General features: G+C 28.9%; 1 protein-coding gene across 1 annotated transcript; it reads right to left on the bottom strand.

Moving 5' to 3' along the window:
- Positions 1-244: 244 nt before the first annotated feature.
- Positions 245-20,774, bottom strand: LOC113382760 (mitochondrial E3 ubiquitin protein ligase 1-like). The gene is made up of 7 exons (XM_026620991.1): positions 20,671-20,774; positions 20,412-20,596; positions 10,285-10,600; positions 7,641-7,778; positions 4,249-4,381; positions 2,566-2,773; positions 245-364 (listed from the first exon to the last, which is right to left on the bottom strand). The coding sequence occupies exons 2-7, from the start codon at positions 20,514-20,516 to the stop codon at positions 245-247; spliced, it is 1,020 nt and encodes a 339-aa protein (XP_026476776.1). The 5' UTR covers positions 20,517-20,596; positions 20,671-20,774.
- Positions 20,775-20,799: the final 25 nt, after the last annotated feature.

Raw genomic sequence — 20,799 nt, 5'->3', positions numbered from 1 at the left:
CAGAAAACGTTCACGTCAACTTCTTATCATTTGAAGAAGCATTATTGCAAACTTTTCTGAACGAAAGGTCGAAACTTTATTGAAACATTTGCCAAAAATCTGAAATAAATTTATATAAGTTTTCTTTAAAATTTAAAAATGAAATATCCTTTCAAATTTTTATATTTAAATAACATCATTAAAATATAATTTTCATGAACTCACTATATTAACAAATATATATATATATATATATATATATATATTACGATATATATGCAGCTGCTTTTTGTTCAATTGCCTCACGACACACAGGGCAAGCATCGGTGATTTGTGTAGAACAATCTTCGCACAAGCAAACATGTCCACAGGGAAGTAAAATAATCTGAAAAATAAATATATACAATAAGACGTAGAAAAACTCGTTAGTTACAAATAAGGGTAGCATCATTGAAGGGAATATTTAGAGTATTAAATCTAAAAGGTGAAAAGTCAAGCACGACTACCCAAAAACAAGTAAGTTGGATTTTTTTAACGATATAAATTTAAATTAGAAAGCACAAAGGGGGTAACCAGCCATCATATCAAATCGGGCGATGACGAGATAAACTGCCACATTTTCAATATTACAAAAAACGCATTTTTTTTTTTTTTGGTTTCGAGGCGCTTACAATAACTGAATATAATTTTTAAAAATAAGTATTGTTATTTTTAACTCTCACGGGACGGCACCGATTTCAAAACAATCTACTGTACCGACTGTAAACTTGATTTCATTGTGTATGTTATGCAATTGGTTTGATAAAATTTTGAGGTAATTAAAGAACATACTTTTATAATATCAATTTATTTGTGATCATTGTATATAGAATGGTAACGCTTAACCCTTTGGGGCGGGACGGTTCGAAGTGAACGTAATATATATTACGAAGCAGAAAAATTGTTTTTTTTTCTGTATAAATGGAAAAAGACAAATATACTAGATGGAAGCAAGCGTTTTGATACTTGGAATCATATAGGTTCAAAAAAATTTGGAATCATATTAGTCTGTGTTATCTATTGTCTAATAAATATATTAATTTACATTATTATATCAATGTATTTATTAATTTAGATCAATGCAACTTCTTGTTGAAAGACTGAATTGCTCTACTCAAACTTAAAAAAAAGTTTTTAGCCACAAATAAAAGAACAAAATTTTCAGAATTGTCATATTTTTAGGCTTTAACGGTTAAGCCTAGTTGAGTTGCAATTAGAAGAGTATTTTTTATTTCGGAAAATTTTGTGAGTTATCAAAGGACACTTCTAAATAACAAATCGATAGACGTTCTCAGCTTTTAGCAATCATATTTCATTAAACCAAAAAATAATTAAATATTTAAAATTAATTAATTAAAATTGTTTGGAACAGAATAAACTCAGGGTTTTGTTTAATTGTTTTTAGAACTAAAATTGACATTAACAAGTGCGTATCTATTTTTTTGTTATTTAATTAAAAGTTAAGTTTTTTTTATTAAAAATGTATTATTTTTATTTATTCGAACTCTTTTCTTTCACTATCTATTTTCACATATATATATATATATATATATATATATATATATATTTCAACATCAAAATTATAAAAATGTAACATATATATATATATATATATATATATATATATATATATATATACAGGGTGGCTGATAAGTATTCCAACCAACTTCAGACTGCTATCATTTCTAAATCGCTCATCAGACAGCTGACAGATTTATTCCAGTAATTGTTCATTAAGTTTTTTAGAAGCGTACAAAAGCATTTTGATCAATTGCATTCAGAAAAAAAACGTTATTCGTGATGGAAGTCAAGCGTGATAGTGTGATTGCTTTATATTAGGCTGGAAAAACACAAGTGGCTATCGTTAGAGCCCTCCAGCATTTAAATGCGAACAAATATTTTGTTTCTCGTACCATATCTCATAACCGTGATACTCTCTGTGTCGCACCGCGTCCAAAAAGTAGACGAACAAAAACACTAACAACACCAGAAATTATCCGAAAAGTGAAGGCAAAAATTTAACAAAATTCGTGTCGCAGTGGTAAAAAAAATGGCTCGTGGGTTGAACATATCGCAAGAATGGGTGCAATTCATATTGAAAAATGAGCTTGGACTAGGGCCATTGAAGTTCCAAAAAGTGCAAGAGCTTATCGATGCACAGGAAAAAGTTAGATGGGAAAGAGCCAAGGAGTTGCTTCGCTTGCACGAAAGTGACTAGTTACCGAATTTGGTTTTCTACGATGAGAAGTCATTCCAAATTGGGCAGCTTGTGTGCTCGTGTTTTGTTTTTTTCGGCAGTTTGAAGACCATAATTCGTGCCAAACGTGGCATATTAGAACAAATCTAAACTGATTCTATAATTGGATGTTATTTTCGACATTTTTGCTTTTGAACAATAACATTTAAAAAGAAAATTAAAGCTTTCTTGCATTACTTATCAGCCACCCTATATATATATATATAATATATATATATATATATATATATATATATATCAGTGTGTGTATGTGTGTTTTTTACATATAAATATATAGGTATATATATTACCTCTTTAGGATTGTGTACACAAACTATACATAATTGATCTCCAGATAAATTTTTATCTCTCGCAGCTACTCTTCGTTCTCGCCTAGTTTTTTCTAAGCGATCTTTAAGCCTCAAATCCTTACGTTCTTTTTCTTTTTTCTCCAAAAATTTTCTAGCTAGTAAGCTACATAACACAACACCTATAACTCCTAAGAATACACAGATCATTCTGAAAAATAGATTCAGATCCTGTTATGTCACAAAATATATGTAAAAATTTAATAAAAATGTCAAATCATAATAATATTTAAAATCATGTTTGTTGAATGTAATCTTTATATTTGGATTGTTTTTCAATATACTATTGGGAATAAAATATAGTCCGGGGAAGTTTTGATGGAAACATTGTTGGTGACGAAAATTGAAAGTATCATGAACAAAAAAGCATTCTTCAACGGCACGCTTTTCCGTGTTGGAAAAGAATTGTGCTGTCCAATATACAATTCGTAGATTCGTTGTGCAGCAAGATAATGATTGTAAGCACATTTCAAAATTTTGCCGGGATTACAACTCAACAAAAGAGAAACAGAATAAACTCAAATATATGGATTGTCCTCCTCGGATAAGTTGCTGTGGGACGAGTTGGACCGATAAGTGAGAAAATTGCAACCGAATAATACAAAACAGCTTTGCACGTTCCTACAGAATCGCGGGATTAAAATAACAATGGAATTACTGCATAAGTTGATTGAAAGGATGTGCGCTGCCCAGAATATGCGCTGCTGTTATACGAGCAAAAGCCGGTTATTTCAAAAAATGAAATAAATAGATAAATATTTGCGGTTTTATTTGTGAATATTGTGAAAAAACAGTGATTACTTTTTCATAAACATTGATAATAAAAACCAATAAATGAAGAAAACCATGATTTCTTGTACATTTCATCAATATTGTAAAGTGGACCCAAAGTACAAAACATCACATAAGTGGTTTTCAAGTGGTTAGAGAATGCGGATACCGACGACCGTTGATGTGGCAGAGGACAGTATATCGAGCGACTTGTAATAGATAACACAAAATGCTAATTTAGGTTTCCATATTTTAAATTTTAAATTATAACACACTGATGATGAGACAAACCTAGTCTCGAAACGTTTGTGAAAATTATTATTTATTAAATTAGTGCAAAAAAGAGTGTTGTTTGTTCATATTTCCAAATTAATATCTATTATCCACTCAGAATACATTTGTTATATATATATATATATATATATATATATATATATGCTGTGGTTATGTACATGCATAATCAATTAACCCTTTCGCTACGATGTTTTACGCTGGGCGGAAGTGACACTTCTGCAGGGGTTTGACATTAGTGTTTTTACACATCATATTTTAAAATTCTCTAATCATTATCAATAAAAATATATTTAAAAATTAACAATTGCGTTTCTACAGAACCTAATCATTGCAATAACAAATTAGAATTCCCAATAATTTATTTCTTTATATCGTCTATAGGCGACACACGTACACACAGATCGTCAAGCAAATGTCGCCTATGGGCGAACCATGTAGCGGAGGAGTTAATGATTAATGAATATAATAATACAAGTTATCACACGACTTAAAGTATCTCAGCCAAAATAAAAATATGATAAAAAAGTACAATCAAAACAGTATTCGTATTTGAATAATAACCTGATATTATTTTGCCCAGCAGTCAGTTTAAAAACTAGTCCACTTTTCGTCATTGTTGTTAGAAACAGAGGTTGTCCAGATTTTGGTAATTGCAGTTTCAAACTCCCATCACATGTTGATAACTCTCCAATACCTAGTAGAAGTGAATGTATATTTCATTTCAGATCATTCAGTGTCCAATTTGAGTTTCTTGCCCACTGTCGGATCATCAAGAATAAAGACGTGATAATATGTTGGAAAATGATACATTTTTTAGAATTTCAGCATTATTTTGGAAGATCATGAAAGACTTTAATAATGAAAATTCTCTTGGAACCATATCAGTACATTACATGATAGTGGAATATTTTATTATAAAGTATATTTATAAAGAGTAAAAATAAGCAAAAATTTAAATATTAACGTATTCCTTAAAATTCTTAAAAATTCTAAAACTTTCAATGTAATTTTTAAATTAAAAAAACGATGAAAAATTATAATCTAAAAATGCTTATAACAATAATTTTATATATATTTTTATAAGATAATTTTATGAACATTTTAAAATGTTCACATTAATTAAAAGCTAAAATGTTGTAGGCAACATTAATGAATTTTATTTATTCATATAGAATGAGATAATCATTGATAATATAAATAATATAATAATCTTGGTTGATCATTGGCTTTAACCAAGGCTTTGACATTTATAAAAACAATTTACTGTCACTTTTATATACATTAAAATCTAGTATGTAAATAATTATCAGAACAAATGATGATAATACAAATATGAAAATAAAGTTAGAAAAAGAGTTGTCAACCGAAACAATAATTTAAATAAAATTAATTAAGATATAGTTTAATTATTTTGACAAATCCTTTTATTATATTTAGTGGATAAATTATATTCATATTGAAATGATAAGTAATGTATTTATATATAACACTTGAATATACTGTAAAATATTTTTACTTTTAATACATTATGATATATTTTCAACTATAGTTTGTTTGACTGTTTAACATATTAATTAGATTATTTTGGAAAAGATCCGAAAGTATTAATATATGGAATAAAAATAAATATAATAAACAATAATCAAGTTTCCACTATGACCGCGTTACTATTTTAGTTAAAAAAATGTTAATTTTAGTTAAAATTATTCATTCTCTGAATAAATTGTAACTAGCGCACTAGTGCATGGTATTATGTCTTCAGGCAAATTCCTGTAACATTCGAAGGAATAAAAATAATCAATAATTTGAAATAAATTTTTTCAAGATTTTTAATAAAATTTAAAATTCGAAATTATTGGGGATTTTTTTTGAAATTCTAAAAAACCTCAAAATATTTTTTGCACAAAAAACTGGCACTAAAATGAGAGCTGCTATGATAGCTGTATAAAGGCTAAACATTATAAATTTTGATACGAAACGAAATATTCGATAATTAGATATGGATAAGTATAAAAATTATATTTGACCGCCAAATGTCATTTATTTTGTTTAACGATTTATTTTTTTAACAATTTTTATAAAAAAAATATACTAATCGTATTGACCTTTCCATCGATCATAGTTTTTATTTTTGGTTGTAAAATGGTTAAAAATGAAAATATTTTCTTATTTTTTTAGTTGCAAGAGTATTCCAAAATGCAACTTGTTATCATAGCAGATGCTTGCAATTATCTTTGGAAATATTTATCTTTTTGAATTGCAAAAAAGTGCATTTACCGTGTGGAGGAAGATGTGGACCACCCAAATTTTTGTCTGAAAAAAGCCTGCTATATGCTACAAATTCTTACCCTGAAAATTTTCAAATGCGCTAATTACGAATCCGTTGTCAAATTTACAAAATTCATAATTGGTAAAACAAAATGAACTATAGAAATTAAAAAAAACAATGACTTTCGTAATAATGCTATTTTAATGTCTGAAAAGAAGTAATAAAGTCGGAATGATAAGATTGTTGAGAAAAACATTTAAGCACACATTTTAGGCGCAATTGATGTACATCAAGTGGGTGTAGTTGGTCATATCGACGCACTTCAAATGGAAGGGTTTGTCGCCGTTATCGCACTCGATGGAGCTTTTTCTTATCAGCTTTGCCGGCATTAATTTATAGCAAATCATGCAAAAATGGATGTCTCCATTTGAAGAAACCGAAAACTTTCTTTTTTTCTATTTTTCACAACTGTTTATGAAGTATTGGTCTTCTTAGAAGTCTTTTTTAGAATTAGTCTTTCGCTGATACTTGCGATTTTTGACGCTGTGCTGTTTCTGCCGCAACCTCTCTGTTTTCAGGGGATGTAATGATGCGTTGAAAAGACGATCTACGAGTATATGCATCCCACAAAAACACAATGTAAACAATCGATAAAAATCACTTTGCATTTTGAAGAGTATATGTCTATATAATATATTGCATATTTACTTGATTTTGTCTCATGATAATTCGATGACAAATTACGTAAGAGCGTTCGAGGGTAAAAACTTTCTCGGCGAAATTTTTAGCGCGTTTCTCTGTACGAAAGTTGGTTTATAACCTCCAAATGCCTTTCAAAATTGAGCAAGTATCAAAATATAATAAATATGTGCGGGATTCGACATACATGTCACTAGTATTATTATTTGGGAACCCCATTCAACCTGTGACCCACGTCTGTCCACCGCACCCTACTGATATATCAGGTGAGCAACTAAGTAAATGCAGATTTTTTTAAAAAAAAAGCTTCAAATGCATTGCATTAAATACGTTTTCAGTTCATAAGGAACTCTTGTATCAAGTTTCTAAACATAGCCAAATTGTTTTAGGTGATAAATGAAGATTCTCTGCAAATCCCGAGTTTTATTGTAAAGATCAGAGTCAATTATTGTTTTGATTAGGTCGTCATCAATTTGAAATAAAGGTTCAAAGCATTTACCATCTTTGGGTGAAAAATAATTAGAACGAAATTTGGCAAAACAATTTTGACACCGCTCTTGTTTTACGAATTCGTCACCATAATCAGCACATAACTTCTTTTAGACTCAAAATACTTTTTTCTCTTTGCAATAATAAAAGCAAAATATTGCAAATATTTGTTTTGGTTTTACATCTTTCAGTAAAAGCTGCGCAACCAATCAAGAAACTTTTTTTTACTGATTGATAGCTGAGTTACCTCCTACCCAATAACAAAATATTTTTCATTAGAATTACGTCAAACACCTAAATATTGATTGACCACTTAGTTGTCCATCTAATATTGCGATTCTACAACAAGTGATTTTACCCAAATTGTCTTAACAAAACAAATATTTAAACAAACTTTTTAATGGCTAAGTCATTTCCTTAACTAAGGCTTAAGTTTTATCAAGTTTATAAAACTTAATCATTTGTGATATGATATAAGTTACCCAAAATAAAATACCTGTTATTAGGGCACCCTCTCGTAGCATTTCCTCAGTGCTTTGGAGTCCTTTCTGTCGAACTCCAGAAAAGAAACCCCAAATATGATCTATCATTCCAAGTTGACTAGGTTCATAATTGTCCCAAATTATATCCATATCTGCAAATATAGTTAAGTATTTACCTTGACATAGTAACATTTTTCTTTTCTCTTTTTTAACACATAAGAAAAATAGCTACTAGCATTCATTTTAATTAATTTAATGCAATAATAATTATAACAATATATTTATTAACTTCCCGTAGGGTAAGTTATAGTAATCGCAAAAAATCGAAAATGAAAATTTTTGCATATCCTTACATTTCAAAGGTTTCTGAACATTTTGGCATACCTCAGAAAAAACAGATGTATGTGTGTGTTTGTCTATATGTTTGGATACAATTTTTCTGTATGCATGTAAATATATGATTGATATTTTCAATTATATCTCGGCCAAATGATGAGCTACAGATTTGAAATTTGGTATATCCGATTTTCTCAAAAACATCTATAAAATGGCATCAAAATTATTTAAATACCAGGGTAGGGCCGATTCTGTATGGAAACACGCCCATACCCTTTGTGTGTGTGTTTGTGTGTGTGTGTATGAATGTGGAAAGGCAATTTTTTGTCGGGGATTTCGAAAGCAGAGATTAACCGATTCAAAAAACATTCGATCTCATTGAAAAGTAGACGTGCTGATTAGATTTTGGCCAAGGCATTTCCAGACGTTTCAAAGATGGGGTAAAAGATGATAAAGTGGTAATTTAGTTTTGGTAATATAAGTAATTATTAGAGTAAGGAATTACTCAAAAAATATTTTATGTTATTTATATTATATTTGAAGGTTAAGATTATAGCCAAAATATATAATAATATTTATATATTTAATAATATATAAATTTTTGTGAATGTTTTTCCTGGTGCGGTATATATCAATTTTTTACTTGTTTAATTTATATAAATCTATAATACATTTTAAATTTAATCTTTTTTAACTTTTTGTCTCTGCGTTTCTATGCTAGCTAGAGTCTGTTATGGCGCCGACATTAGAGAACCGTGCGAAACCGATTTACTTACAGACTTCTGGTATTTATAGACTTGTTTTTGGTATGAACTATGTAATATAAAAAAAATGATAGTAAAAATATCGTTTGCCATTTTTATGATCTTTTTTATGAACCACACGAAACTCATGTCTCTAGACTAAAATGTCCCCTAAAATAACTAAATTCGTATATCTAATGCAAATATGAATATTTTACTGTACATAAATCGCTCAAACATAGTTGAGAGAACAAATATTTAAAACAAATCAAAATGAGACTTATTGTTAGACTAGATTCTTTTTATGTGACGCATTGAGATCACGGGCCGTATTGATTCAGGCCAGGGGCCGGCTGTTTGACATGACTGGTTATATATATATATATATATATATATATATATCTTATATATAAAATTCTTCTGTAACAATGTAAGTTTCATTAATCCTCCTGAACTTTTATTCGGATTTTCATGAATCTTCCTGAAGTTTGTTCGGGAAATTTTTTAGAATGTTTTGATTCATAGAAATATAGTTAGATTGTAGAAATAAATGGAAAAAATTACAAAAAACCGCTTATCATTGTTTGCCCTTGAAAATATTTAAGGCATAGTTTGACATTAAAAACAAAAGACGACTGTCATTTGCCAAACATTTCCATTCACTTATAGGCTAACAATAAGACAATATTAAAATATAATATATTTATGATTATGAATAAGAAAAATGTAAGGACTACATTATTATTGCCAAAAAGAAGCTGAGATGTGCTAAAAATTAAATTAATATAAGAAGCAAATAATATAACATGCGTCTGACGCCCACGGCGAATCGTGTTCTCAACGTGCGCGTGGTTTGCTTTTGCTTGCAATAATTTTGTTTGCGCATTTTGCGAACATATTCGCCGTACGAATTCGTGCAAAGGAGACAAGCCATAAGTGATTGCGCTCAAAAATATTCAATTTGCAGTCGTTTTGCCTTACTATACTAAGTCACAAAAAAAATTATTTAGAAGTTTCATTGTGTCAAAAATTCATATGTGTGTCTTTGGGTACGGAATATTTACTCAATGGAGCTCTTTCGGTCTGAACTTTTTTTACTGTTTTCCATTTCGTTTAGAATTTTGGAATTAAGCTCATCTTACTCTTAAGTTCAGAAGTATGACATTTGGGGGATGACGTTTCTTTTCAGTGGTGTAATTTTACTTTTTTCAAAATATACCCAATATCGATAAAAAAACTAATTATAAGAGAAAAATGTTTAATAATGTTTTTCAAAAAAGCAAATACTTTTCAAGTTACTAGCTACTGAAAATTTGTTTCTTTTTTGCGTTTTTCATCATTTTTTGCTAATATCTTCAAAAATATACATTTTAAACAAAATCATGTATTGAACAAAATTATATCAATTAAAATCTTAATAAATCGCTATTTTACAATGTTTTAGGAACATTATTGGGCTAGATATGAAAATGGGTTTTTATAGTGTATATATATATATATATATTGTAAAGTGTATATATATATATATATACAACAAAATTTTTGATCAATTATAATTAACTTTAATTAATTTATTTACCTAAAAGTTCAGCAGACAATGCATCTTCGACTTCAACTTCAAAATTATCTTTGAACAATGAAAATGGAGCTACATTTTGTGAAACATGTAATGGTCTTGTCTGCTCAGACCAAAACCCTGCTGAAGCTCGTGTCACAATATGTTCGCTAATTGTCACTCTTTGCACTGCCCCAGAAATATTTGGACTATTTTTGCTTGTTAATGGAGCTCCCATACATTTTACAGTACCTCTAAGCACAACATAAGGTATTCTTGATTCTGGACTATTTTTGACTGCATCTTGTAAGCTAGTAGATATTTCAAATGTCGGTGCAGCCTGACAAAAATAATGATCATGAAATATGATAATCAACAAAATATATTCATTATTGCTTTATACAGTTTCAAATCAGTTCATTTCAAATATTGGGTCTATAAATGAAAAGTAGGCTTTTAAAAAACTTTTCATTTTAAGTTGGAAATGAAAAAAGAATGATTATTCATAATAAGTCAAAAGATTGGCTATAAATTCTGCTCTGACTACTTCTAAAAACAGACCAAAGAATCGGCTTGCATTAAGAACTTAGTAAGTTGCAAAAGCCTGTTTTCTCATTTGGCTATGCTTGGTTACAATTTGATAATGTCACAAAAAAGTCTAAAAGATATATATATATATATATATATATATATATATATATATATATATATATATATTTATATATATATATATGCTGAAATGATATGAGGGGTTGGTAGTATGGTTCGGGTATGGGTTGGAGGTCCTTTTGTTGTAAGATCCACAGTCCGGGATATTGGTTACTGTAGTAGCTTCTTTATGCGATATGGTAATAATGTCCGTCCAACCCTTCCTGATGCCTTGGGTCGAGCAGTAGGAATAATATTTGACCGACTGGTTTGATGCGAGTTCTCTTCAGATTAATGGGTCCTTTCAATAAGGTATTCGCTGGAAGAGACAAACTTCTGGTTCCAATAAAAATCCACTTATAATGTTTTACACTGTATTTATTGCTTTACTTCACAGACATAATCTCCACTTAGATTATTTAAGACTACTCTCAGACATTATGGCTAGACTTTTGGCTAAGACATCACTCGCTAGACTTCTGCCTAAGGCATCACTGGTTAATACAAATTATTCTGACTCTATATATTATACATTGTACGTGACAATTCTAGGAATGGCGTCTTCCGTGTTCATGTAAAGATCTTGGACTTTGAACAACATTGAACAATAATTCATATTTTTATTAAAAGCACGTATGATCATGCTATTACAGAACACGCCACCCCTAAAGAATATTGTTAGTCCTCTAACAATTGAAAAGAAAAAAAAAACAAAGAAATTACAATTTATTTGGGATTCCTCCCCTCTAAAACAATTTATCGTCCTCGATAAATGAAAAATAGTAATCTATGGTACAATTGATTATAGCAAAAGAGAGAAAAATTTGAAAATTTGCAAAATATGAAAAAGTAAAAGTATAAAATTTTGTAGTATGTCTGCAATATAGTAATTAGATAACAATTCTGATGATAATATGAATAAAAAATTAACATAAAAAAAATCTAATATTGTTGTAATACTTTGCTGCATATTGTGATTTTTAATAGTTCATTAAAATTATTTCAATTCAGCTTCAATAGTTTGTTTAATTTCAAAAGTAGGATTTTGATAATACAGCAAAATATTATAAACAATAATTAGTTACATTGTTAGGATATTCTTATTGGATAGAGTATGCAATCTAATACCATAAAAATTCGCATAATTGCATAATTTGTGTGTCTGATTTGTATACACGGCATTAAAATGATTATGTATGCAAAATTTTGTATATCAAATAGGTCATATTTGATTTATATTATTTACACATCAATAAAACTTTCAAAAATGTATGTGACAAAAGTAATCGTTTGATCCATTATCACTATCATTAATTAGTTTCGATAAAAACAACTTTTCTACTTGCATAAGAATATTAACAAGGTGCAAGATCTCACAAATTTAACATTATAATAAATTGTTTAATTTTGTATGATAATTTATTTATTTGATTCGAATTTAAAATATGATCAAAATACTCTGTCAGATTCAGTTCAATATTTTTAATAGGATGTTTAAAAATGCGCGCGCGATTATTTCTTACTGAAGCTGTATGAGAATCTTGTATCAATCTTCGAAGATTTAAAAAAAAAATAGATTGCACACTTGTTGCCATTCTTATGCATTACATAAGATAGAAATAAAAATGCCTAGATAGAAATGGAAGATAGTGATAATTCGTCTTGTAATCTAATAATTGTGTTTCACATACTTTTACATTAATACATTTCTGGGCCCTCTTAATTTTATAACATTTATTTTCAAATTCTATTCTGAACATTCTATTTTTACTATAAAAATATACAATATAAAAGTATTAATAAAATCAATTAATAAAATCAATATTAATAAAAAATGAGTGGCCATTCAATTTCAGAATAATTGATACAATTTATTATTATTTTTTTTCTGTATTTTATTTCCATGTGAATTATTGATACCATGCATAAAAATTACCTTTATTTATAAGTGAATGAATGATTAAGGTGATAGAAATTCATTTCAAAGAAATTTATTGGTTTTATTATATCTACTTTGAATGGTCAAAGTTCATAGTTATTATCAATAAAAATAAAAATACAACTATGAAAATATTAATAAGTCAAATAAAACAAAATTAATTGCGATAAAATTATTCAAAATCAAAATTAAAATATCAAATTAATGGAACATTAATTGAATAAAAATATGACGCCAATTAATACTTCAATTTTTTTTTTTTAAATAATAATAAAATTAAGTTTTGTAAAATACATCAAGATTCATAAAATACATCATAAGCAAATTTGTATTGCGCGTGCCTTGTTAAAGTTTGAATCCGAATGTTACGTGATATTTCTTTACTCAAATTTCAAAATAGAAATATGATAAAGCTTGTTATGCTATTAACGCAAATAATCGAAATTAGTGTGAACAATTATAAAAATTTCAATTAGGAAAAATATTATTATTTTCAATTTACGCAAATAATAGAAAACAAACTTACTCAATCGCTTACTAATTTTCAAAATAAAATTTATTATATTTGTAGAGGAAATTTAGGAAATATTTTTCGTTCAATATAGCACCAACAAATTGAATTGAATTTAAAATGAAATCATTTAGTATCAATAATTCAAACATGGACTTTTTCTATTTTCCTATTTTTTTTTCAATTTATAATTCTGTTCTATGGGGATAGTTACATTGCTATTATTGACATTAATTTAAATTTATCCCCTTCATTTCTGTAACATTTTGTGGTATGGGCAGTTGATTAAATTTAATTATTATTGAAATTTACATATTCAAGTTCAATTATTTTCACACCAAACTTCAAAGTTCATTAAATGTAATATTCAAGATTAAAATTTCATTCTCATGTAACATTTTAAAATTGTTCTATACTCAACATTAATAGTTGGAATTTATTCTCATGCAATATTTAATAATATCGATAAAATCAACGAGCGTGTTTTGGTCCTAAAATGAAAATAACGAAATAAATTTATTTGAAAGATTTTATTGACTCGTTCCCGCGGATTCATGAGTCTTATAAGTCATCAAAATTACGTCAAATATATTTAAGATCTCGCGGTTTTCACTAACCTTACGAGTCTCCATTCGGGTTTTTCCTACCCTTATTAATTATTTATTTGTCAGATACCTATTGTTTCTTTTGAACAATTTAATATTAGGCTATCTGAAATGAAGGATTGGCACTATCGCCTGAAAAGTGGCACAATGGCTACACTAAATCCTTTAGGCATTTCGCCTTTATACTGGCATTTAAAGCCACATTAAAAATCGCGACGTAATGAAAAGATCAACAGATGTAAATTTACTCTTGATAGGATACTCAAAGTCATTAACTAGAGTCACTAACTTTTCAATATTACTTTCTGAGTCTTTATATTATTACTTGATGACTTTATTTCTAATCATTACAATTATTTTGAAATAATGAAATATTTCTGTTATGAAATTTGGACCTGGCAATGCTCGTAATTGTTTTTGTTAAAAATGCTTAGTTAACAATATTTACTTGAACTTAACCTTGATGGTTACGTGAAGTCAACAAAATAATAGTGGTGTGAACAATAATCGAACTGCCCGTTGTTACAAAAATGTTACCCAAGTACAACCAAAATCCTAATACTTAAAAAAATATTCAAATTGACAAAATATTATTATTTATATTCTAATTGACAAATAAAATTTTAAAAAAAAAAATTGACGACTATGATGTTCTGGTCTGGATATGTTGAAGGATTGGTTTTTCTTACTTGGGGAGTGAGCCTTAATCGAGAAGTCTGCGTCGATTTGGGTAGAGTATGTCCTTGTCCCTCTGCGTAAAGTCGCCCTTCTCACGGGTTATTTGGTATGCCGCCACCTTTGATGCCTCTGATACTTCGTGCCAGTCCTGATTATGCTGGTTTTCAGCTGTTGCTGCAGCGCCGGATGCAAAATTTCTGCTACTCAGCTTCTTGCTCGACACTCACAGCACACTCAACACTGCACTTCACCACGAGGTAAAACCACCGCTTGACACCATGAAATGTTATGAGTTGTTGTTGTAGGGTTGATTGGATTGGGTTGGGTTCCAAATGTAGATTGATCCACTCTCCAAGGGGTGCTAGATCAGTCCAACCTTGTTCTGGTGTCGTGGGCAGAGCTTAGAGTTTATAATAGAAAATAACAACACTGGTATGAGTCTCCTCAGAACCGTGAGCACTTTATATTGGTATAGGCTGAAAGATGTCTTTACGCAAAGTAGAATACAAACACTGAATCTAATTTCGACTATAACTTTATTTATCTTTAATAACTTCACTTCACAAACTAGCATAGATTCGTGCTAAGACATACTCTCCAATTTTTCCTAAAACATCACTGGCTAGACTTCTGCCTAAGGCATCACTGGTCTACAAATTATTCTGACTCTATATATTATACATTGTACGTGACAATTCTAGGAATGGCGTCTTCCGTGTTCATGTAAAGATCTTGGACTTTGAACAACATTGAACAATAATTCATATTTTTATTAAAAGCACGTATGATCATGCTATTACAGAACAATGCATACTAGCTGACCCGGCAAACGTTGTTTTGCTAAGTAAGGTATATTCTAAACAATTTCTAGAGAATCAAAAATATTAATACTTTAAGTGTATAAGAATGTGTTGTTTGAATGCTATATACAATGAAGTATTATAAACCCCATTAGTTTGTCTATATTTTATCAATACAATCAAACTGGAAGTTTTAAACACTTTCTATAGAAAACATGGTATAATCCAATTCAAGTCTTTTTTGGTCTTTCGACTTATTGATTATGTTTCAAGTTTTTCAGATTCTTTTTTGATTCAGGATTTTGTATATAATTGTAAATAATACTACTGAGCTTATACCAAATTTTCAAATTTCTGCGAGGAGAGATAGAAAATGAATTAAGTATTTCTTCTTTGACCTGCTTTTTGAAAAGTTTCAAGTAACATTCGATGAATTGAAGTAAATTTAATAAAAAGTACATATGTAGAGCAGGGCGAGGCACAATTTCACTTTGAGCATATATAAACTATATTATGAAAAGCAAACCAATTATAATCACAACAAATAACACATTTCAAATAAACAATTATTTGACTACGTTCAGTAAAACTTCCAGCTACTTCAGCATTGTAGAAATGTGCTTTTTTTGCTGTCTTTCAAAAAATTGTTAGGATATTAAAGGATTTTACAAAATGCTTACATTTTTAACTAATGCTAAAAATCTACCAATGGAAGAAAATACTTTTATTATGGATTTTTAAAGATTACCGTTTATCTCCCGATAGCAAAGTCTTCAACTCAAGATTATAGCTTATATTATAAAGTGCATTTTTATATTAACATTTCAAAAAAGTTGATATTTTGAGTTTTTACAAACAGAACATCCTATTAAATAATATAGATAAAACATCCTATTAAACATAATTGAACATCATCTGTCAAAAATGTTTGACATTTGGCGTGTTAGCCACCGTCCATTGTTTTATTTAAATTACGCTTCTACAAAGATTTCAAATTAAAAATGTAAAGTTTCTACGCGATTTTGAAATATTATCTCACTTTTCCGACCTTCTCTGGATTGGCACGAATTTTTCAAGACTAAGACTGGCCAAATCGGTTCAGCCGTTTTCGAGTTTTACCAGATCATTTGATCGAGAGCTCCATTTTTATATACGAGGTGTGTTCAAAAAGTACCCGGAATTACTAATAATTAAATTTCGCGGGTCTGGAGTGTCTGATTGTCGAAATTTTTTTTTTATTGTGTTGGTATACATGCCCCTAAAGTATGATGAAATTTTCAGCTATATTCACTGTTTACTTTGTCTGTGGTAGTTCGACGTGTTAGTTAGTGGTAGGCTAAGGTTCGACGTGTTTTTCTGAGCTCGGCGATTTTTACAATTTGTATTAAATTTTGCGTAAAAAATGAAATAAAGTGTTGCAAAGTGCAAAAATTCACCAGATATGGCTCCGTGTGACTTTTTCCTATTCCCAAAGTTGAAGAGACCCATGAAAGGACGGCGGTTTTCCTCGATTGAAGAAAATCGCTGAGAGTGCTCAAGGACATATCAAAAAGTGAATATCAAGGGTGCTTCGAAAATTGGAAAAAACGCTGGCATAAGTGTATTATATCTGGGGGGGACTACTTTGAAGGGGACCACATTAATGTAGACGAATAAATAAATATTTTTTTGAAAAAACGAAAATTCCGGGTACTTTTTGAACAGACCTCGTATAAGATAAGATATATTAAATGTTAAATATGAACAATACAACACTCAGATTTTTAACACACACATTATTTGGTAATTACAGACGTTTCGAGACCATGGTATGCCTCATCTTCAGTGTAATTTCAAAACAGTTATTTATATACTACATATACTTTAATATTTTATTTAAATTACATTTATTTTTGAAAATACAAAAAATACCAACTATCACTTGCAGAGCTCGACACAATACTAAAACATGTGAATGGTACAGAAATATTTTAAACAAATCTTAAGTATCGAGATGAAGAGACAGGATGAGTATTTATGATGTAAACAAATGGATACCACAACACAATTTTACACGATTCTTATATAAACATCATTAATAATTTATAATATTTTCAATTACAGTAGAATCTGCTTAGTATGACATCGAAGAGACGCCGAAATCTCGTCATACTAACCGGTCGTCATCAAAAGCGTACTGAAGAAAAACTTTTTAATATGCAAATATGTTACATGCTTTAGTAATTTAAAAGAAAAGCCTATACAAACGTTTTAATTAAAAATAAAAATGACACATTAAAATTTAATATAAAATAAAATTGACATAGGGTAGGGCGGGGGCACAACGGTCCAATTTGACTTATGGTAATTACACTGTCTAAACCCAATGAACAACACATAACATACATCAAAGAAGCATCTATCGAACTATGTTCAGAAAAACTTACATACATACGTAATACGTACATAATTCCTAATTATATAAATATTATATTTTTTACTATTTTTTAAACATTTGGTATCTGACCTATTTTACTTCACATACGGGGTAAAGTGGAAAACCAGGGGGCGAACAGATGCAATTTCTTCTATTAAATTTTAAAGGCATTTTACACTACATTATTGAACCAATGCAAGATATTAATTCTGTGGGTACATTTGTTACAAAGAGAACACAGTATATTACATTGATCTGCTATTGGTCAGAAATATTCATCAGAAGAGCTGGAATAACAATTTATTCAATTAATCTCTTGTGAAATTGCTTTTTTTTAAACTTTACTATTTTATTGCTTACACCTTTGCAAAAGTAAAGATTCAGCTGGTCCTTTTTATCGCAGTCATGTGCTGCTTATCTTCTGATAGCAAGGTCATAAGAATAAAGGTGATGGCTGGTTATGAATTTATACATTTTTCGCCTTCTACTATCAAATATAATTGTTAAAAAAAATCTAATTTTATTTGTTTATGAGATATCCGTGGTGGGCCATTAATAATTAGTCTACCCTACCCATAAACATACAAATGTGTTTTTTTAATGTAAGTAATCAGTAATTTTTGATTGATTTCTTTACATAATTTTATTGTAATAACAGTCCATGATGCCATTGTGCACAAAAGACATAGCAATTGCTTTCGTAGACTTGGCCACATCATGTAAAATCATGTCGGTCATTATAGTTGGACATATTTTTTTGCAAAAAATGGGTCATTATAAGCGACATGTCAATGTAAGCGATGTCAATATATCCGACTAGACAGCTGTTAAGGAATTTTATATGGAAACCAAATTCCTAGTGCGATTACGTCGTATTAAGCGGTTGTCAATATATCCGGCGTCATACTAATCGGATTCTACTGTATATATATATATATGTTAAAGTAGTTAATTTTGATGTTGAGAAATATGAGTAAGTTCTTCAAGGGCATACATCAAATAAAAGGCAAAGATTTAGAAGTTAATCTTTAATTTTTCCAAACGTTTCGACATAGTATTTTATGTCATCATCAGTGGATATAAATATGGTCTTACATCAGTAGCTAGCGCTAGGAACACAATTTTGCACTATCATATATACATTAACTTGTTTTTTTATATATTAATTTGTTGAACAGAGTATGGCAAAATATTTGTGAAATATATAATATATTTTGCACAGAGAACGTAGTTTATGTGACAGAGCCCGAGGCTGTAGTGTATAATATATATATATATATATATATATATTATAGAATTTTATGATATGAGTGTACCGAATATTAATTGTTTAATATGAATAAAACAGCACTCAGATTTGTTTAACACAACTTTATTTTATGATTACAGACGTTTCGAGACCATGGTGTGTCTCATCTTCAGTGTAATTTCAAAAACAGTTACTTATATACTACACATTCTTTAATAATTTATTTAAATTTCATTTAATTTTTGATATACAAAAAACACCAACTATTCCTTGCAATGCTTGACACAGTACTAAAGAAACATATAACACTTACAGAAATATTCTAAACAAATTTGAAGTACTTATCTAGATGGAGACAGAATGGTTATCATTATAATGTAAACAAAAGGAGTGCTATCGCATACAAAAATCGATAAAAATGAAAAAACAAATTAATTTATTGAAAAGAATAAGATAAATGAAAAAATTTTTATAAATTATTAATGATGTTTATATAAGTGTCATGTAAAATATTTGTGTCGGTTCTTAGATTTATGCTATTGTTAGTCCGAACTATTAACATTGATTCTGCCATGCTCCGTTTAAATAAGTCTTTCTCATGGAATAAAATTTGGGGATTGTCAAATTTGAAAGATTGTAAAATTCCATATAAAATTTATTTCATGAGAAAGACTTATTTAAACGGAGCATGGCAGAATCAATGTTAATAGTTCGGACTAACAATAGCATAAATCTAAGAACCGACACAAATATTTTACATGACACTTATATAAACATCATTAATAATTTATAAAAATTTTTTCATTTATCTTATTCTTTTCAATAAATTAATTTGTTTTTTCATTTTTATTGATTTTTGTATGCGATAGCACTCCTTTTGTTTACATTATAATGATACCCTCTCTGTCTCCATCTAGATAAGTACTTCAAATTTGTTTAGAATATTTCTGTAAGTGTTATATGTTTCTTTAGTACTGTGTCAAGCATTGCAAGGAATAGTTGGTGTTTTTTGTATATCAAAAATTAAATGAAATTTAAATAAATTATTAAAGAATGTGTAGTATATAAGTAACTGTTTTTGAAATTACACTAAAGATGAGACACACCATGGTCTCGAAACGTCTGTAATCATAAAATAAAGTTGTGTTAAACAAATCTGAGTGCTGTTTTGTTCATATTAAACAATTAATATTCGTTCCACTCATATCATAAAATTCTATAATATATATATATATATATATATATATATATATATATATTACCTGTATATATATATATATATATATATATATATATATATATTACCTGTATACTGTCAATGGTATTTTCCTGTCGATAGTATTGTCTCAAGCACAAGATTAAGATTGCAGCATCTACGCCGATCGCTATAATTTCACCCAAATAATCCATTTCGTCTGAGGTCGAACAACGGCATTACGGTCGTATATTACCACATAAGTTTGCATAAACCGTGTATATTTGACGTCTAGCTATTGAAATTTATAAATATCATTTGACATTAGTTCGAAATGGTTCAAAATCTATCTAGTGCATTTAGACCAACCAAGTCATTTTTTTTAATAATTGACAAATATTTTTCCACTTTGAAGTTGTAATTGGTTTTATATACTTTGACAGATCACTATGCGATATGTGATCAAAAATGCAATCCCTAGCAAAAGAATTTTATGCG

The sequence above is a fragment of the Ctenocephalides felis genome, unplaced genomic scaffold (assembly GCF_003426905.1).
Source record: "Ctenocephalides felis isolate EL2017-DRISC unplaced genomic scaffold, ASM342690v1 CF-g0.4_SCAFFOLD_03570, whole genome shotgun sequence".
In the NCBI taxonomy this organism is placed as follows: Eukaryota; Metazoa; Arthropoda; class Insecta; order Siphonaptera; family Pulicidae; genus Ctenocephalides; species Ctenocephalides felis.
The sequence above is the reverse complement of the archived record's forward strand: the minus strand, read 5'-3'. Positions and strand labels throughout refer to the sequence as shown.